Genomic DNA, 22,857 nt, shown 5'->3' with positions numbered 1-22,857 from the left:
AATTAATTTAGCTATTACTGAAAGTCAAAATTTGGATCTTTTACTTGATCATGACTCTCTTTGATGTCAAAAGGTATATATCTCAGTCATTCAGATACTTTCATCAGTAAATATTTAGTCTTTCATGGAGAAAACACACTACCTAAGTTTATTAAATAACTTAGAACAAATATTCATTAAATATTTACTAGTTCCAAGTGGTTTGTTAGACTACAGAATTTCATAAGACATCTTGAATTATTAATTCTCTGTATCACATTAGATTTACATTTAGACTTTGCTTCCTTAATGACTCTAAGTATAAAAATCAAGACTAGAAATGTCTAAAATTTAAAAACATTATGCATTAAGGTGAAATGCTACATTCAAAATGACACACAAAAGGTAGAGATGAGAAATAATTATGTTTATAATCCTCTAATAAAATGACACAAATTATCGCTAATTGCATGAGGCTTCACAATTAGGATTCAGTGATTTTTTAAACTTTTAAACAAAATTTACTTCAATTAGAATATAAATTTACATATTTCACTATAATATATACATGTATAAATTGCTTTGGTTGATTTCTACCTTGAGCTCGGTTTTCTTCTCTTTCTCTAGATTTTTAAATTTAATTAGAAACAATATTATTTTACACATCAATCCTGGTTTCTCCTCCTTCACATCCTCCCATGCCCCTCACGAATCCCCCATTCTATCCACCTTCTGTTCCTCATGGTGGGAGACACCTTCCATGGGGGATCATCAAAGTCTGTCACTTCATTTGGGGGCAGGGCCTAGGTCCTCCCCTTTGTGTCTATGCTGAGAAAGTACCCTCAATGTGGAATGGACTCCCAAAGTCCATTTGTACATATCTCTTATCTTTCAAAAACTTTCTCATCTAGACCTTTCATCCCCCAGTAATCCACTTTCCAATTATATATTGGGTGTTCCATTACCCTTCAAGGAGCTTAATTAAAGCCTCTTTTTCCCTATCATGAACCCCTTTATAGCTTTTTCCTCCTTTCATGGTTACTTACACAAATAAAATTGAAAATTTTCAATCTAAATACAATAACGAACAGATAGTATTTGCTGAGTCTGTTATGTCACTCGGTATAATATTTTCTATTTTTATATTTCAGAATTGCAGTTTTCTTTATATCTGAATAAAATACCATTGTGAATATATAGCATATAATTATTATCCAATCATAAATTGGTGGACCTCAAGTATGATTCCATTCTTTAGTTATTATATATAGAGTAGAAAAGAACCTTGATGTGCAAGTTTCTTATATGGAAGTGATTCTTTATCTCAGTAGTTCAAAAAGTACATTTTCCAAGTTAAAATCAAGTATATGATAAAGGAAAAATACATGAAATTATAATTCAACACCACCTCACTAGTTGACCTAGAAATTCCAGTTAATTTTATAACATAATACACATGTTAAGCTAATACTAAAATGAATTGCACCTGCATATTTTGCCATGGACAAAGATGAAGTTTTAACTCACTATTGTGCTGCATTTCCAAACTAGTTTCTAACGTTCTTATGCTGAAAATCAACAGTCACACTGGGTTCCAGGAACTGCAGGACTGATCAGTAACTATCTTTATTACAAATGAATGAAAATATTTTGCAAGCAACAGAGAAACTTGCAGTACAAATCACCCCATGAGATAATTACACCCAAATCAGACCAATTACACCTGTTGATAAGACTGAGACTCAGATCAAAAGCAGTCAATTCAAAGGAATCATTTTATTTCACTCCAATTTTGACAGGATGAAAAAAAACTCCAGAATCCCTTGCAGAATTATAACAGAGAAAATTATCAATTTTGTGAAAGCTGGGCATCGTCACAGAAGACCATGGAGGTGGTGATACATGTAAAAATTCAAAATATGCCACCATTAAATATGCTTACTTGGCATAAGGTATATTTTGAGTTACTATTTTAAGAAATAACATATATAGTTCTTCAGCTCAGAGAAGTTCCTCTCATATGAGAGTAACACATAACTATAAAGAAATCCCCATATATCAGGGGTTCTCCTCACAAAACCAGAAAAAGAGAAGAATCACTAAATCCCTAATGCTCAGTCGATGGGAAAGGCTTTAACTTTTAGAGTCAAACTAAATTACATTTACTTTATGGTACTTTTGTTGATCTTCTAATCTCAACCACATCTAATCCACATCTTTTCATTCCTTTATCTTATGGTAATCCTACATAAACCAATTACTTGACAATATGTGAGTGATCACTCATTTGCTTGCGTTATCAAGTAAATAAACAGGAAATGTGATGTTAAATGTTTGTTGTTTTTTAATCATTAATCTGTCTTTATATTCACGAGCTTACAGACAGAAATTTATGAAAGTAGAGAAGAAAATATTTCCTTTTAAAAAGGAAAATATTTGTCACTGTAATTTCTGTAACATGTGTAGCCAAAAAGACATTCTAGTTAAATATGGCCATTCCAGTTTGTAAAGCTCTTCCATTAACTTATTCTGGATATTTCTTTTCCTCGTCATCATACTTGATTTTCCATATAGCCTCCAGGCTAACAGATTCCCTTCCTCCCAATGATATCCAGGAATTATGAAGTCTGACTCAAAAGTATTGAGTATGAACTATCTGTCTAATAGATGCTATAAAACCTCCAAATCCCTGTAAAATGTAGATGAAGGGATATTCCCTCTGCCACTGCCATAAAAGCCATAACAGTCTGATCTTTCTTCAGAATTCCTCCCATGCTGCTCTGCCTTCTGTTGTGGAATATTGGTTTAAGATGTGTTATTTTGTTTATGCTGTAATATATTTGATTAATGACTCAAAATATGCTGCATTATTTATGCTGCATTTGTTTACTTCTGTAAAGCTGTATTATGGTGTCTGCCTTAAACAGTTGTTTCATTTAATAAAGAGCTGAATGGTCAGGTAGGGGAGGGATAGCTGAGTTTGTCAGGCAGGGAGAGTAAAAACGAGAAAGAGTAACGAGAGAAGGGAGGAGAGAGAAAAGCAAAAGGAGGGGAGGACACCAGGGGCCAGTCATCCAACTCTACAATCAGCCACACAGAAGGAAGAAAATAAAAGAATATAGAATAGAGTATTATAAAAATCCAGAGGTAAAAGGTAAATGGGATATTTTAAGTAAAGTACAACAGTCCAGAAATATGCAAAACTATGATCAGTCATTCATAAGTAAGAATAAGTCTCTCTCTCTCTCTCTCTCTCTCTCTATATATATATATATATATATATATATATATATATATATATGTATTTAGGAGCTTGTTGGTACAAAACCAAATAGTGAAGAGTTAAAAAAAGAAAAAATAACTACAGCTTTTCTATATAGGGTATTAGCAATGCTTCTAATAAATACTCTACCTCTGATGAACAGTCTGCCTTGGTGCTCCATTTTGAATTCTAAATCTGAAACTTTTCATGAGTATGCAGACGAAGTCACTGTAATTGGTCAGTGCTATTTAGTATCACAAGATTAATACGATATCCATAGAATATAATACCCCCATCATCCAAAAATGAAACATGATATCTGTAACATAGTTTGAGAATGAGTTTCATGCATTGCAAAAGAATTCTAAGACTCCTAGCTATCTAATAGAAAAAGTTCTTCATACTCTATTCCTAAAATTTCCCCTCTACCTACTTGATGATTGAAGAGTCATATCTATGTTTAATGTTAGACTTTGTTATCCTCACCAGTTGACAATGCAATATCTAAATATATATATTCTTTCTGGTAAGTCCAGTGCTATAGTATTTGTTTCTATATTCTCTGGGAAGCAAGCCCTTTCTTGAGTAGAATAGAAATTCTAATAAGAGCGCTATAGTTTAGAGTATCAGTTTCCAAGTAACAGGTTTTCATCATAGGCATTGCCAAAGCTTTTAAATTACATACTGACTCAGATTGGGAAGTTATTAAATGAACTGCAACAATTACTACCAACATTTGCTGGAAAAAACATTATAAAAGAAATGCAAATTTCCCAAGTCTGTGACAAAATAAATACCCCATATGCACAGGACTGAGTCTGTAACTATGCCTATCACTATTGTACAGCAAAATACCTGATAATCAAGCCTTTAATACATATTGAAGTACTATGCAAATAAACCTGTTAATTCTTTCCTCTTTTCTACTAGAGCCAAAATCTATAGTTTCATGCCTTTTAAAACATCTCCTTATTTTACTTAAGTCTTTATGTCTATTGTTGCCTGAACTTTGAGAACAGGAATAGAGCTGAAATGAATATGGATGACTTTATTTCCGAATGCCCTCAATACTATGCCACACACAGAGTGAAAACATCTGTTTCTCAGAGATATAATGACACATTTTGATGTTCCAAAGTGAGATGATGGACTGGATGAGGGATTACAAATTTTGATGTGAGATTTAGAGCTTTAAGAAAGGAAAAAATAAAGAGATGAATGTGATAATTTAGTCCTCAGATTTCTTCTTTCAAAGATCAAAGGATAACTTTGTTGAAATGAAATCATCCAAAATGAACAGTTTAATCAGGATCTCGCAAAATATGTGAAAAATACGTAGAGTATCAAAGTGATTTTTAAAATAACAGCAAACATTGATTTTTTGAACATTTTGGAGATATAATAATCACTTGAATTTACAGCTAAGAACTAGTTTGTTATCTGCAGAAATTATTTCATCTGTATTAAAATAATTTACTACTTGTAAAGGAAAAATCTGTGTATTAAAATGCTATGTATTAGTAAAAACTGTTACATTTTATTCTGGAAAATTACAAGTTCTGTTCTTTTGAGTTAATGAATTTCAATTAAATGCTCAAGAAAATTTGGAAATTGAATGGAACAAATGTACTAATCAAATATCATTATCAAAAGTTTTGGCAAAAAGGGCTATGGCAGACAGAAAGAAACAAAATGCTAACTATTTCAAGAGTTAAGAGGAAACAAAGGCTAGAAAATAAAAGCACTCAGAAGTGTACATTGATTACAAAGGTGGTGTCTGTTTTCACATAGGAGGCTTTAAAGTAACCCTGTGAACATTTGGTGAAGGAATTTTTCCAAAGAATACAAAAATGTTGAAAATGTTTGGACAGTTATTTATGTTGTGAGATAGAAAGCTAATGACAATAGAATATTATGGTTTCTGAACAATATCTATAATCCAACTCTAGCTTAATACTGTTAATATGCACTGGGTTAAGTCCTTGCTACAACTTCATGGTTATGCTACTTCAAGTGTGGTCTCTCAAGAATACCAGAAGGAAAGGTAGCCCACACATAAAAACTGATAGTGAACAAAGACAATTATGACATAAGATGACAGTATTAGACAGGATTTTATAAAATAGGCAAAATAGAGAAGACAGGTTTCATAGAATTAAATGGGAGGAAAGCTCAAGTTAATCAGATGGTATAATGCAATATATATAACAAAGATAAGAAAATACAAACTGAGGACTCTGTCTAAAATCATGGTACCCTTTAATTATGTTAAACATCAGACACAGAAAGCACACATGCATTCATGTAAGGACTAAACAGTCAACAAGTCAGCAAGTAACAATACGACACAAAATATTTACCTGTAGTGATGACTACATTAACAGTAGTGACATTCAACATCATGTGCACGAATTGTTTTAGTAACTACAAGATGAGCATGAAAGGCTAATCCAACAGTTTCAAATTTTCTCCAAATTATCTGCCATTTTAGACCCTTGATTGAATTTTTATTGTTATTTTTAATAAAAACAAATGTATTCCATAAAATGTTAGTATGATCCTGCAAAATTCTTTAAAGTGTGTCTACCATCATATGACCTTAGAAGTTCCTATCTAAAAAGTGTATGTAGTATAAGAGTAAACAGGTTTCTTGGCTAATAATGCCAAGCTAGAGCCTTCAGTGCTACTTAATTTTCTTCTAATACTACTAGAACAAAAACAAAATTTTGATAATGAAAAGTAGTAAAATTTACAGGAAAAATACACTCATAACTTCTGTATATTTAGTCTCATACATTTGTTAGGTAATAATAGTATAAATTATTCGTGTATTAAAAATAATCTTTCAGTAATGCAAGGTATATAAATACTTATTTTCAAAAAAATTGCCGAAGACTAGATTGCGTTTGTAGAAAAGTATATAAAAATATACCAAGGTCCCATTCTTTATTCAAATCCCCAAACTCAACTTTCAGGTGAATACCTGAAGTGAAGAAAAATTTTCCAAATATGTCTAGCTCGCTGATCTCAAAAGAAAGTGCCTTGGAGACACCAGCACAATGAGTAGTTTAATACATAATTGCTCTAACATTGTTGTCACTCAACTCCTTTGTCTTCATTCAACCTGGGAGCAAATGAGTACACAAATGACAGGAATGAGAAAGAAGATAGGCAGATGACAAAGAAGGTCTTTCACTTGTACTCTGACTATAGTTACAATCTTTAATCTAGGAAGTTATTCAGAAAGGAAGCACTTGTAAATTCACCTCAGGCAGATATAAAGAAATGAGAAACATAATCCTTTGAGAATTTCAGTCAGTTCTGTTTCTGCCATATTCAGTTTAGCACTTTGGTGAACATAAAATCTAACAAGTCAGGCCATTTGTGAAAAGCCTCAGGGCAGTTTAGACACAGACTTTTCCAAAGAGAAGAGGGATCTCAAAAATATCTATGTGAAAACTTCCATGTTAATGATTACTAAGGAAGAAAAAAACAAGCAGTTTAAATCTAACAACTAGTGAGCGCTTATAGAAAGGAATGTTTTAAATAAATGAGCAAACAGGTTGCAACAAAAATTGTATTTCTTTTATATAGTTGTAAATGTTTCTCCTATCTTTTCTGTCAGAGTGACTGTGTTTTAAAATGCATTTCCTTGTATGTAGCTATTAGCTGCCCAAATATCAACTATTTAAAAGGTGAATGAACTGTGGATGTGACATTTCCGTTTTCTATGCTCTAGATTACCTGTGAAATATTTAAGAATTGACACAAAGACTGATCTCTAAGTTAAACCTCTATTTAAAACGTATAAATAGGTGTCATTTAGTGAGGTCTCTTAAACTACTTAAATTTAAAACCTAAGTAAATCATTAAAAGGCTCTCTTTTTCTTTTATGTTTTAGAACTGAAAAGACAATAAACCATTCATGGAGGTATTATGTTCTTAGCTAAGATAATGTATTGTTCTTAATTTTTATGAATGTGGTATCTGAATTAAATAGAACATAAAAGATATAGTTTAGAATTCATTAAAATATCTAAATAGGTGAAGTTCAGGGATGCAAGAGATTAATTGATCTTTTATGGAAAAATGCTATAAATTCAAAGTTAATGAATATTCTGACACTTAATATATTTAAGGTTTATAGCTTCTCAAATTTAACATCAAATATACCCTTCAAATGCATACATAAATGCAATGGACCTAAAACAAAGGACATCAGAGGACAGATCTCACTTCTACAGTGAATGGTAACCACATTATATCAAGATATGTGTAATAGAATAGCGAAACAACTTTACTTATGCATTTCTTGTCTAATAATGAACAGAAATATTTGCAAATATTTTATTATTTAAAATTAAAATATTTATTATAAAGAACTTGCAAATAAATATTGTCCACTACCAATCAATTTTATATATAATTCTCTCTCTTTGTCACTCACACTGTGTCTCTGTGTGGTGTGTGTGTGAGGGGGTATGTGTACATGATTGCATTGCTGCATTGTCAACAGATCCTAGAAGATTCAGATTCTCTGAAGCTGTCAATTGGGAGCCATTTGACTTGACTTCTGAGAACTCAGCTCCAGTTCTCTGTAAGAGCCATATGAAAACTAGACTACTGAGTCATCTCTCTAGCTTCAGAAATTTTTTAAAATAATTATTAATTGAACACCATTAAATTTCCACCATACCAAAACAATATCATATGGACATATTAAATGCAATTACTGAAATTCAACTAAAGCATTTTTTATTATTATGTGATAAGTTTCATTCATAATACCAAGCTTTTCCCATTCGTCATTTGAAAGCTTTGTTGGAAAGAGATTTCTCAAATTCAAACCCTGGCTCATGTCTTGTGAGCCAATAGCCTTATGCTAGTCCCTAAAATTCTTTGTTACACTGTTTCCTCGGCCATAATGGGGCTTCCAACTCATAAAAAGTATTATAAGGTCTATTTCTATATTTATATATGAACATCTCATATATATAGTTGTACAGATTCATATGTATATTATAATTGTTTTATATACATATACACAAACACATATATATGTGTACACACTTATATAATGATTGGAAATAAATCAGTGTATTAGCAGATACACGCTCCTTCTTAATTTGGGAATGTGGGGAAAGTTAATAGAAAAAATGTTCAAACATTCATAATTACCCATTTTAAGATGGTGCATTGATTAATGCTGTCATCAATCTCATTATTGGGAAATGGTATTTAAGGTAACTTCTCCACTATTGCTTAGATGCTTAGGTGGGGTCATCCTTGTGGATTCCTGGAAATTTCCCTACTTCTGGGTTTCTCAATAACCCAATAATGGCTCCCTCTTTCAGGGTATCTGTTTCCCTGCATTCATTCCTGATCCCTCATGTTCTTCCTACCTCCCCATTTCCAGTAGTCTCTCTCCTACCTCCTTATCCCTCCTCCATGCTCCCAATTTACTAAGGAGATCTTTTTCCCTTCCCCTTCTGGGGCAGGTGGGGTTTGGAGAGGGAAGTGTACATGTATGTTTCTCATTGTATGCTCTTTGTTTTCTAGTTTCTCTGGGGTTGTGAATTGTAGACTGGTTATTCATTGTTCTGTGTTTAATATCCACTTATGAGTGAGTATATAACATGTTTGTCTTTCTGTTTCTAGGTTATCCCACTCAGGATGGCTTCTTCTATTTCCATCCATTTGCCTTTGAATTTCAAAGTGTCATTTTTTTCCCGCTGAGTAGAACTCCATTGTATAAATGTACCACTTTTTCTTTCTCCATTCTCCGAATGGGGGAATCTGGTTGCTTAAAGGTTCTGTCTATCATCAGTAATGCTGTTTTGAACACAGTTGAACAGATGTCCTTGTGGTATGAGTGTACATCCTTTGTGTATATGTCTAAGACTGGAATTGCTGAGTCTTGTGGTACAATGATTCCCATTTTCCTGAGAAACTTTAAATGCCTTCATAAAGCCTTCATCCAGTAGCTCATGGAAGCAGAAGCAGACACCCACAGGTAAATACTGAGCTGAACTCCTGGAATCCAGTTGGAGAGAGAAAGAAGTGATGAGCAAAATGGTGGAGATCATGTTGGGGAAATTAACTGAAACAACTGGCTTGAGCAAGTAGGAACTCACTGACTCCAGACTGACACCTAGGGAACCTGCATAAGACTGAACTAGGCCCCCTCAATGTAAGTGTGAATTGGGGGAGTTGGCAGTCTATTGGGCTACTGGGAGTGTCTATTGGGCTACTGGGAGTGGAACCAGTAGTTATCCCTAGTGAATTAACTGGCTTTATGCAGCTCATTCCATATGTAGAGGTACTTTCTCAGCCTAGATACAAGGGGCATGGTTTCAGTTCTGCAACAAATGATGTGACAGACTATGATGATCACCAAATGGGAGGCCTCGCCCTCTCTGTGGAATGGATGGGGGTGGGATTGGATAATTGTGGGGTGAGTGGGAAGACAGAAGGGAGAAGGAACTGGGATTGGTAAATAAAATAAGATTGTTTTTAATTTAAATAATTTTTTAAAATTTGTTTATTTTTTAACTAAACTCAATTTGTTTTTCCTAATTCATGTTGAATCCTGTACTTACCATGATCACAACACTGAGAAACGACTGAAAATAATGAGATATGTCCACATCATCTGTTCTAACCAATCAACTGATGCAACATTTTTTGGACTGCACTGAATGCTTCTTTTTAGTACAGGTTCTGCTTAAGAGTCTGCTTATAGAGTCTTTATATCTCTGTTGGTCTCATCTAACCCAGGAAAATGCAAACAATTCCATTGTTTGTAGACACCTTGCAAATTTCTAAGGCTATGGAAATTTGTAACAGTCTTCCAAAGAATATCTTCTATTTTTAAGTTACTTTTGTTTTCACATGGCAAAATATCCTTTACAAAGACACTTACTAGTTTCCAAAATTAAAAACTAAAAATAAATTATTAATGGTCTTACATTCAAATTCACAATAATTGTTGCTAACATTAGAATACCCCGTATCTGCAAACTTTTAAAAGTTACTACTTTCTCCTTTCCTATCACTATTTTCTCATTTGAAGTCATGGCATTTTATTAACTACTATTTTTAGTTTTTGTTTAAAGGAATAACTCCATTATTAACTTTCAAAATTGCAACACTCCAAGGTCATAGTGATCTTAAGGATGGTTCATAAGGATATTTGTCAACTCTGGGGAAAGTATATTGATTTATAGCTATGAAGCTGTCTGTTTATTTTCCCTTCAAACATTAATGTTAATTCATTTTGACATTCTATAAAATTCATTTTCCAGGTAGTTCTCACACTTAATAAAAACATGTAAAGGCATCAGATGTAGTGGATGACTTTATGGCGGAGCCCTGTTTATCTTTCAGCTAGTTCTTCAAAGTCAAATGTAACACATGAAATTACAATGTAATAGTTCATTTTGAAGATTATATACATTCAACCTATACGTAGAAACATCCAGATGCTGATGCTACAAATGAATAGTTGTTACTGGCTTAATGAAATATCATCTATCAGCAGTTTAATATTAATATTAATCATTCAGTCTGAAAATATAGGAAACCCAAGGTGTAATGCTAGGAAGTTTTTCATTTAACAGAAAAGATATGTAATATTAGTGGTAATACTATTTAGATAGAGAAGGAATTAAATTTTGTAGGATGTGCTAATTAGGTTTTATTTTCTTTTATGAATTATGGAAAGTTGACATCACTTAGAACATTGAACTTTCATATCTATTTCAGAATTAAAAATTTCACATTAAAAGATGATATTCTACAGAGAGGTTTCTCAAAGAGTAACATTTTGCTGATTTTCCATGAGTAGGTTAGTTTTAATTTTATTCTAATTGAGGCTACCAGAGTTTCATAATTTGTAGTCACTAATTTTCTGTGATCTCTGCTAAAATGAGAATTGATAGAAAATTAATCCTTTTTATTGCTAACATTTATCATACAAAATGTATATTACCAAGATATTCACAAACTTAAGCTGCCAAGAGTATGTTGTTTTTGAACAGTGAGAAAGTAAAATATTGGTTAATACAAAAATAAAACCTGGATCTAGATCTATGCAAGTAATAGAGAGTGTTGTAACAACTCAATATGAAATTCTAATAAGGCAGAACCATCATATATGTCATATTAAATACTTGTAGTTTTAACTTAATGGAGCAAAAGCTGAGGTGAATCAATTAAATAAAAATACAACATGTCTTAAAATAGTTTTTAAAATTACACTCTTACCTTTCCTGCCTTTTTCCCTTCAGATCTCCGCTGGTTTGGGATAAGATGGAAGCAAAACAAAACAAAAAGAAAGATAAAAATCAGTTCTAATGTAATTATTGCATACAGGTTTTATTTCTTACAAAAATATGTCAATATTTCCAGTAGATAGAAAACAGATTTGCTCTGCTGTTAAAGATATTTGGAGCAAACAAATATACCTGTACCATAAATTTTCATGTAACAACATGAACAACTATATAATATTTCTGATTAATTTTTAAAATTTCTGTCAACATTTATAGTAAAAATTTCACTTCCCCTTACATATGCTCAATTGATAACACATATATCCCTCCAAATTTTGAGTAATTAGATATTTAAATCACATATTAACACATTTCTTGTTTAAAACTGGATGAAATAATTTCATTGGAAAATCGTGAATTGCAAACCAACATAGAGAATATTTATATGACAAGATTTTTGAATGTTAAATCAATAACTTTGGTGGTTTCAGTTCAACTAAATGTTTAAGACTATCATGATCAACTCATAGGATTCAATTTATTTAAGATTTTTTCTTTCTAATGTCCCTCAGAAGGTATGTTAATTAATACTACAAGGTTCAAGTGATTTTTACATCATTTATCTTTACAGATTTATTCTGAATTTTAAAGCATAAAGATACTATAAACAAATGAACTATATGTCAATATTTCCAACTATTTATAATCTCTAAAGTCTCCTTTCCTCTACTTTTGTCTTGGATCTTTTTCCATTGTACAACAATGCAAAAGTTCCTCAGCAAACCTGTTAGAAATCAAAAAATCACAGTAAATAAACACAAGATGTGCAGTATATTTAATGATGTTAGTAATGATGTCAAAGATTATATCTATTATAGAAATACTAATAAAGCAATAATCACTGTTACTCCCATCAATCACTTTCATTTATTATATAATAGACATTCTTATAAAGAATTCATGTTGCTCACATAGTAACTTTAGTCACTGTGGGTCAATCTTTTTTCCCTTTTTATGTTCAAGAACAACATGAGTTAAGAATTTTAGAAGTCAAGGATACCAGGAGAAAAGGAGCCCACAGAATTAACTAAGCAGAGATTATAGGGGCCCAGAGAGACTGAAGAGACAACCACAACATCACTATGGGTCTGCACTAGGTCCTCTCCACATACGGTATAGTTGTGTAGCTTGGTCTTCTTGTGGGACACCTAACAATGGGAGCAGGGTCTTTGACACTCTCAAGCTTTTGAGAACACTTTCCTCATGTAGGTTTGCCTCATCCAGCGTTGATATGAAGGTATGTGCCCAGTCTCATTAGGACGTGATATGACATGTTTGTTTCCTTTGCCAGGAGGCTTGTTACTTTCTGAAGGGAAATTTAGGAGGAGTGATTCTGAGAGAGAGAGCAGGTGTGGGAGGTTGGAGGGACTAGACTGAGTTTCAGGGAGGTGAAAACATGCTATCTATGGGATAAGAACAAAAAGAGGTAGTGGGAAATCATGGAATAATAAAACACTGCAGTTGCTTGGCAAAGGAAAAACACTGAGAAATCTGGATTAAATGAATATGACATGATTCTTTCAGAGATTCCAATTTTAAATTGAAACATTTTAGAAAGTAATAATATATAGTGAAATTAAATAATAGAGCATTTAGAAGATAGATATAATCTAAAGAAATTGAAAAAGAACAAAAGTTTCTTAATATGGGCTATGAGTAAATTGTTATGTGCAATAAAAAATTACCGGCTTATTACTAGAAACCATGGATGATATTGAGTACATCTTAATAACATATTATCCTTTTGGTTTATTTAAAATTCCAGTCTTGCCCTGAAATGTTCTTTTTATATGACAACAACACACATAATATGACAGATATGTCTACATTTGTGAAAATACTGAATTTTAGATAAAACATTGCTTTCATTTCTTCTTCCTTTTTAAATTTAAGTTAGAATCAAGCTTGCTTCACATGTCAATCCCAGCTCCCTCTCTCTTCCCTGCCTCCCCCCCATCAGGCCCTCCAGCCCCCACCCAATCTCCACTCCTATCCACAGGGAGGGTGAGGTCCTCCAGGGAAGATCTGTCTGTCATTTCATCCAGGGTGCTTTCATTTTTAATTGTTAACATAAATATATTTTCTGTTTGTTTGTTGCCAAGATGTATGCAACTGTCTCTGATATCACATTACATTACAGATCATCTTAACATGTTTTACTTGTAAAATGGGAAAATCTGGCTAAGGTTGTGGTATTCTATCTATTAAAGTTTGTAGATGTTTGCAAAATGAACACAAAAGCAATATAATGATTATCAAAATGAGCAAAAGAATAAAAATGATCTTTCTTATTTTATGGAAAAAATACATGTCTTAAAATGCAATCAGATTGCTAAATTTGTGGCTTTCCAGCTTTCATAATAGATGAAACTATGATAAACTGTATCTATAAAAAATTAAATAACAAGTGTAAAGTTTTAGGAAAAAGGTTTTCAAAAACACTCCTAATTGTGCATAAGTAGCATAGATCTCAAGTGAAAGCTAAAAGCTAAGATAATTTCCTGTAAACACCAGTTAAAGAATAGTATTGCAATATTGACTTTAAATTAGATTATTTCTTGTGTGGAAACACATTACATTCAGGGATATTTCACAGACTTCCTGAGTACTCTGTTGAGTTTAATACATTATGTACCTTAGATATAGACATACGTTACTTCATTTAAGGTCAGATACACTGTTACAATAAGCAGTAGGATAATTTCATGATGTATGTGATTTCACATATTCATTAAAATTTGTGAATAGATGAAAATTATCTAATTGATGCTTCATTTCCTAATAAATTTCTCTGATAGAGTAAGTTCTCAAAAATGTATTTGTACACTGAAGTGTTTGTATTGATTTTATTGTTAGTCAAAACCTTTGCATTTTTTCCTGGTGGAATTATAAAATCTATAATTGCATTAGCTACTAGGAGATAATCTTATGCGTAAATAAAAGAAAAGAATCAACAGTTTCTCCCCTCTTCATGTGAAAAGTTCAACAAAGTCTACATAGTTGCCCACTGGTTCATTTACCAGGCTAGTTAGGGAGAGATTGCCATGATAAACATATTTTTTTGCTTCATAAGAAATAAGAGTCTATAAAAGTGAATAGAAATCACAACATAGATAATATAGTAACTGTAGCATCCAAACAATATATCATCTCCTTCTACACTAAGAATCATGACTTTCATAGAGAAGAATTTGTATATACTTAGTTGCAGTGTTAGCAGAGATATAATATGAATGTTAAAGAAGAAACATCATATTTGCCACAGCTCAACCAATAAGTATCTATGATGCTGTCAGAATTTACTGAGAATCATAAAGAATACACTCTGAGTGATCTATGAAGTCTTGAATTGTCAAAGGCTTGCATTAAAACTGCATGAGATAGGGTCTGAGCTTCATTTTAAAAGTTATTTCATTCCCCTAGAGATACATCTACCTCAGGCATCTTCTCTGTATTTAGCACTTAAAGTATCTAAAGTATTTTAAGCTTGTTCATTTTTTATACTGCTATGTGAAGCTGTCTTGGAGATTTTCCTTTTGAAAAAATGACTTAGTTGTGGTAGCTATTTTCAGCTTCCAATGTAACATAAAGCAGACACTGGTTTCAGTTGTCTGTCTGACTCGTTTATTCTCAGCAGCATTCTGTATTAAGGAGATGTTTGTTTTATTATTGGTTAACGATCACTAGTTATTTTGAAAGACTAACATAATTATAATTTAGAGATAGTTGAATTATAAAATTTTATCAAACAACAACCACTAATTGAACATCTACTCTGTGAAAGTCACAGTAGCTAAAATCTTAATCTCAGTTTAAAACCCAGTTTCACTGGTATAAATTCTGCAATTTTGGTGAGTGGGTAAATTACTTAACCACTTTGTGACTGAGCTTGTTCATTTATAAAACACTAATACTAATATCATGAGCAGATGGTTGTATATCTAACTAATTAACACAGAGTGTGGAAGTAAGGAATCAAAAATGATGGCTTCGATTAGTGTTATCATTAGTTTAAGAGCACAACACTGTTTGAAACTATGCAATCATGTATGAAAAAAGGAAATGGTCTTCTCATATATTTTTACTTAGTCCATAGTTGCTATTTAGGAAGGATTAAGACGTTGCCTTGCTGAAGGAGGTGTGTCACTGTGGATGGGTTTTAGGTTTTCAAAAACAGATGTCAGACCTAGTCTCACTCTTTCTGGCTGCAACTTATAGATATGTGAACTCTCAACTACTTCTACAGTGCCATGACAGCCTGCTTGCAGCCAAGCTTCTGCTATAATGGTCATGGACTCACACTCTCAAACTGTAAGTAAACCTCCAAATTGAATACTTTCTTTTATAAGTTTCCTTGGTAATGGTGTCTTCTCACAGCAATAGAAAAGCAACTAAGACAGGAATGTCATAGTAATTGACACAATCAGCTACTAAAGGTAAATAATTGTTAATACATATGAATAAACCAGAGTGGTATAGAGTGTTGTGTGAGTGGAAAAGACTTTGTTCTTTAGGCCCAAATCAGTCACTCAAGAAACAAATTACAGAAATGTAGATAATGCCAATAGAATTTCCCTTAGCACACATAGTACATTTTTAATCAAACATTTTATTCAGCCACAATATTGGCCCAGATGATGAGCTCTTCATCATAGTCATCCTAATTATGACTCATGGTGAAGTGATTAGATCTGTTGTTAGAAGGAGGTATTGTCAGCATAATGATGTAATGATTAATAAAATAGTCCATATAATTCCTTCATATATGTATATATATATATATATGTGTGTGTGTGTGTGTGTGTGTGTGTGTCTATATCTCCATTGAGCCATGGATTCAAGTTATTAAATGATTATAGAAGTTACAATTACTACCCTTTATTCATATTCATCATTTGAACAGTAAGCAATCATTATGAGCAGAGAATAGCAGAAACCAAATATGTATGATCAATGCTATACAGAGAGATCAGTAAAATTTAGATTAACTACATCTACAAACTTTGATACAATAAGTGGGAATATCACTAGAAATGCTCTAACAATATGTGGTTTAATTTACACAAAGGTCACAAAATATTGGAGGCAAAAAAACTATCTTTTTTATTTTTATTTTACTACTGGAACAATTATATTTATTTTCCTTTATTTCAAGAAAAGTTTTAAAATGAATACAATTCATTCCTGGCAGATGAACTCCAAAACAGAACTCCAAAATATTCATATTAGTAACATCAGTGCTATGTATATTTAAGCAACTTTGAGGGTGGAGGCATAAATCAGGGGGAGCTAATGGACCCCAAACTGATAGCTGGGAAACCAGCATAGGGCTGATCCAGAACCCTTGAACATGGATGTCAGTTAGGAGGCCTGGGCAATCTATGGGGCCTCTGGTAGTAGATCAGTATTTATCTCTAGTACACGAATGGACTTTGGAAGCCCATTCCACATAGAGAGATACTTTCTCAGCCTAGACACCCAGGGGAGAGCCTAGGCCCTACTCCAAATGTTGTGACAGACTTTGAAGATACCCCATGGATGGCTTCACCCTTTCTGGGGAACAGGAATGGTATGGTATAGGAGGTTGTGGGGGGCAGAGGAGGAGGGGAGAGAGAGGGAAATGGGATTGACATATAAAACAAGCTTGTTTCTAATTTAAATTAAAAAATCATTTAAAACGCCCTGAATGCTCTTGCAGAGTTCAACCCTCAGCACCCACGTGGTAACAAAGAACCATATATAACTCCAATTCCAGGGGATCCAATACCTTTGTATAATCTCCATGGGTACATGACAAGTACATTGCAAACAAAATACATGCAGATAAAAATCATATTCACAAATATATATAATTAAAATTAACTATATACTTATAATGAAAACTCATACTGGATTAAGAATTTGAACATTAATTCTCCACTTTAAGGAGAACATGAAAATAAATAAATAGTATTATATCACATATTATGCTCACATAAAAATTAAGGCTATTCATTTTTTAGTACTCTTACTCAAAATAGGACTAGATATAAGGCAAGAAAGAGCATTTGAATTTAAGAAATGAAACTACCTCTTTTTGTGTGTCACATGATTGTGTAGCTGAAATGCGAAGACAAAATAAAAGCCCCTTCACAAAACGTGTGTTTAGCAGTGGTATCAGACACAATATTAGTACACATGAATCAAATATATTTCCTAATAAGAAAACTGAGCATGAATTTTTTAATATGAGGATAATTTTTGCCGTTCCACAAATGATGAGTAATCAAGAATTTGCTCTTCAAACTTATAAATTTGTATATAGAAAAATACAATTTGAAAAAAATTGTTCAGTTAGACATCTAACAGATTAAAGTGTGTAGAATGTATAAAGGAAGAAAATCAAGAGCACACACCTTGTCTATGAAAGGGAGTTATAAGAACAAGAAATAAAAATAGTTAATATATGCTTTTAAAAGCAAATGGCAACCTTAGTCACCTGGAAAAAGCAGCTTACAAGTCTTTCAGAATTCCACCTTACTCCAGTCGGAATATAAACATGTGCTGGCTAGCATGATAACAGAAGAACACTTGGCCATTATTAATGGAAACTTAAACTAGTGTATCCACTAATGGAAGACTCTCAAAAGGCTACAAATAGAATTAGCACACAATGCAGACATGCCACATGTAGGCTTAATGACCTCTATATCCTAGGATAGAAATACTTGATCTTTCACATTCATTTACAGGAGCGAGGACATGGAATCATCTTGGATGTCCATTAAATTATCAGTTAATAGTGAAAATGTGGTACATATACACAAAAGAATTCCATTTACTCATAAACAAAAATGAAATATGAGAGAAAGTGAATGGATTATCTCATGGGAATAAAATATACCCTGGGAGATAATACAATCTAAAATAAGTCATATGCAACATTTTCTTCCACATATGTGGATCATATATTTGAACTTTTTAGACATGTTTAACTTTGGAATGACTATAGAGACCTGTATGGGAGAATAGGACTTTAGAAGAATGAGATTATGGCTTATGAGGAATGGAAATAAAAAGTTAGGAAAGGAATGGTAGGGGTGGCATGGTTTTCACAGGGAAGGAATGATGTGAGGTGAGCTGGAAGGGATTGGATGAAGAGTCATTTTGATGATTAAAGAAGCCACATCTAAAACAATTTTTCCATAAGCTAATTGAAAGAGACAATTTATAGATTAATTTAGATAAAAGTACCATGCAAAATGAGTATGTAACATTAGTTTATAACCATAGACTAATGCTGTCCTCAGCCTTAATCAAAGAAGGGACCCTCTACAGTGAGGTATGAGGAATTCAGAGATTAATTACTGGCCAACTTGCTGAAATATATAGTTTTTGATTGCTCAGTCTTAAAGAGGACACATGTTACCCCTCTAAGTGGTAGCAGAAAGAATGTACTTGGGCTGACATATGTTATGTAATTCACCTCCAATTAATCACCTTTTAACTGACAAAATAGTAATTCAAGATTTCATTTGTATGAATTATGTTTGGCATAATGTATAAAGTTATGTCACCTAGAGTATCCAATAATATGGACAAACAGCAATAATATATGAATATTATCAAAGACAACTTGATGTCTCTGTAAAATATTCCATACTCATAAATACAAGACACATATACATGCAAAATGAAATGATTGAATTTTATTTTAAATTTATACAGGGAATTCTAGATTCCAAACTTCCAAATGGATGAAACTTTTAGTTAGTTGGTTGATAAATTTATTTTTCATATATCTTCTTATGTATCTTAGTAGTGAAGTGCTTAAATATCATTCAAGCATTTATACATACACATAAACGTTATAGTTAAAATAGGATATTATGCTTCACAGAAACCACAGTTTGGCTAACATATTTATTTTCTTTCAGAGGCATAGTAAAACTGGCATATTTCCAAGCTTATGGTAACAGTTTAAATACAATATTGGGATGAACATGATTTGTTAATGACAGAAGAATAACTATGAAAATCTGTAGCTAGAGCATTTTACCACAGATCAATGCCATCAACTGGTAATTTCATCACTGTTTTAAATATGTAAGCCATTGTCCATTGTGTGTTTTTTGCCCCAAACTATTGACTTATATTTACCAATGGATGGCATAAGGTATTTCAGAAAGTATGGATCTGTTTCCATAATTTGTAAATAAACAGAGTACAGAAACAGAAGGAAACAGCAAAAACCAAACCAGAATTTAACCCTGAAGGATGTGAAGCTTTTGGAGATCATTCATATCTACTTAGAAGGTATTGATAATCAATTGAAGAGTATTCATACCTTCTTTTTCCTTACAATGAGAATGCTGACTACCTTATATGCCATCCTAGCTCCTTTATCCAGTAGCTGATGGAAGCAGAACCTGAGATCCACAGCCAAGCACTGAACCAAATTCCTGAAATCCAGTTTCAGAGAGGGAGGAGTGATGAACAAAAGGGTCATGACCACCCTGGGAAAACCCACAGAAACAGATGACTTGGGCAAGTGAGAACTCAAGGACCCAAGTGAGACAGCTGAGAAACTAACATACAATCAAACAAGGTCCCCTGAATGTGGGTGTCAGCTAGGATCACTGGGCAGTCTATGAGGCCTCTGGAGTGCACAGACTTCAGGAGCCCATTTTCCACAGAGGCATACATACACAGGAGAGGGACTAGGCCCTTCCCCAAATGACTTGATGGATTTTGATGATCCCTCATGGAAGGCCTCACCATCCCTGGGGAGTGGATGGGGGATGTGACGGGGGAAATCAATGAGGGCCATGATAGGATGGAAGGGAGAGGGAACTGGGATGGATATGTAAAATAAAATTACTTCTAATTTAAATAAAATTTATAAAAATTAAAAGTATGCTATCTTGGACTGAGAATTTGACTACAGTCATAATTGAAAGAACTTCTTCATGCACAGTAGCAACTAATTTTTATTGAGAACTAAACATGGATCATGAATAATATTAATGAAGTCTTACAATCAATCATACTAAATTCTCCAATTACTCCTTTGTCTTTGGAGCTGTTAGTCTTCTATTTTACAGATGAGTTCATTTATTGAAACATTCCAATCTATGTTTTTAAATGCATAAGAAGGTTAATTAGCATGCTCTTGAGTACAAAGTTAAAATTACACAGATCATATTCTAAAGGAAACCCATTCTATTTCAAAGATACTCTAATGATAACATTAAAGTAACTTTAAAGATTTTGATCTTCATGATTCCAATAGTCATTCATTCAAATTTTAAATAAGAATTTCAGGTAAAATATTTTATGCATTAACCAAAATTTATAAAAATAAATTATTATTATTATTAGTTGTTGTTGTTGTTTTGGTGTTTTGAAACGGGATCTGTGTATTTTGTCCTGATGAGAGAAACGAAGCATGTAATGTATGTAATTTGTGTGTATAAAATTCAAAGTATTTGAATCATAGGAGCATAATTTCTTTCTTACACAAACTGAATTTCAGCCATTATGCATGTATACTTGTTTCCTTCAAAAGCTTAAGGAATTGAAACTTTCTGGCCCTGATCGTTTTAAAATTCTCATTTCTTGGCAAAAGACTTTACCAGCACAAGTTTTAGCTGCTTTTATTGACTGTCTCAATAAGCATGAAACTGCCTAAGCAGTTAGTTCATATTAATATTATATATATATCTTGCTATAAAATAATTGTTTAATTTCCTAAATATCTTTCATTTACATTTTCAAATAATTTTGAGATTATAAAATAATTATGTCATTCCCCTCCCTTTTTCTTCCATCAACCTATCTCATGAATTCCCTTGCTATCATTTCAATTCATTGACTCTTTTCTCTTGTTATTATATATATATTTTGCAGACATTTTAGAAATGGTTTTCCTTTTGATACCTGTTTTTCAGGGATATTATATTAAATGAATAAGATAATTGACATTGTTTTGAAATCAACATAGTTAACATATCTTCATATATAAAAATATAATGAATAAAAATTACAAGAATCCTAATTATTACTCTGCAAAACCTGCGAGGCACATCTTCTTTGGTCAATTAATTCTTTCTTTGTTAAACTGGGTCTCATTCATTATGTAGCCATGGCTAGTTCAGAATTCACTAAAAAAAGCAACATGGCCTCAAACTCTTAGAGATCCATCTGCCTCTGCATTGGAGTGCTAGGATTAAACACATCCAGTGCACACAGAGGTGATCAATTGATTCTTAATGATTATTTGGGAAAATGCAAATTTACACACACATACACACATGCATTCATATATATATATGCATATATATATTCTTCATCTTATATATGAATCGAGATCATTTATTTGTATTCCTAAACCGTTCCATGCAACAAGGTAAAATTTTACAATATATAAACAATTACAATAAGTCATGATTGAAAGAGGTGAAATGATTAAAGCAACAACTATTTTCATAAACATAAAAATAATTGCTAAGAACAATATAAAATAATATCTATCCTAATACCTGTTGGACACATAAAAATTCAGTTGTTCCCCAAATTGCTTTTCATCTAGGTTAAAAAAAACCTTGTTTCCCATATATGGGAATCCAAATTTATTCTTCAGTATCACTAAGAAAAGACTTTAAATGATATCTGAAATAGTTTTTCATGATTAGCATATCTTATTTTGGTAAATCCATATGGTATACAATTTCTTTGCTCTTCACATTCCAGAATACTATCAATACTCAAATCTATCAAATCAGTGTTGCCTAAGGAAAGTGTATGCATGCTAAATACACATTCAAATACTGAATTACAGCTCATCAACTTTAACTTAATATCTGCAACTAACAATATTTCAAACTATAATTGTATTAGCATATAGAACTTTCAGTTTCTATTTCTGAAATGATAACTGGTTAGGTTATCCATGCCAAGATTATCTGTATTAAACCACACTCTTGCCCATTCCAAGGTGAACTATGATATTTTTGCTTTTGCTTTTGTTTTTTGATTCACAATATTTCGGTGTGGAGTTGTGTTTCTAGTGAGCACAACATTGACTTTTTCTGAATATTGTCCCATTGCCTAGGCTTTCAAGCAAAGTTTTTAAAAAAATTGACCCCCGATTCCCCTTTGTTCTATTGTATGTGAAAAAAATCAATGTGCAGAGACCTGTAAGTGGTACAGTTTTGGTCTGCATAGCTTATCAAAGATCTAGAGTTACAAACCAGTGTCGCTATAATCACCAATAATGATAAAAAATCCACTTGGATCAAATGA

General features: G+C 32.5%; 1 protein-coding gene across 1 annotated transcript in view; it reads right to left on the bottom strand.

The window, feature by feature from the left end:
• Positions 1-22,857, bottom strand: part of Pcdh11x (protocadherin 11 X-linked) — a 526,718-nt gene that overhangs the window by 230,363 nt on the left and 273,498 nt on the right. The window contains exon 5 of the mRNA XM_005072516.4: positions 11,507-11,536. Within this exon, the coding sequence (XP_005072573.1) occupies positions 11,507-11,536 (30 nt within the window). The remainder of the gene's footprint in view (positions 1-11,506; positions 11,537-22,857) is intronic.

The sequence above is a fragment of the Mesocricetus auratus genome, unplaced genomic scaffold, assembly GCF_017639785.1.
Source record: "Mesocricetus auratus isolate SY011 unplaced genomic scaffold, BCM_Maur_2.0 Super-Scaffold_100003, whole genome shotgun sequence".
Lineage (NCBI taxonomy): Eukaryota > Metazoa > Chordata > Mammalia > Rodentia > Cricetidae > Mesocricetus > Mesocricetus auratus.
This window is presented reverse-complemented; position numbering and strand designations above follow the sequence as displayed.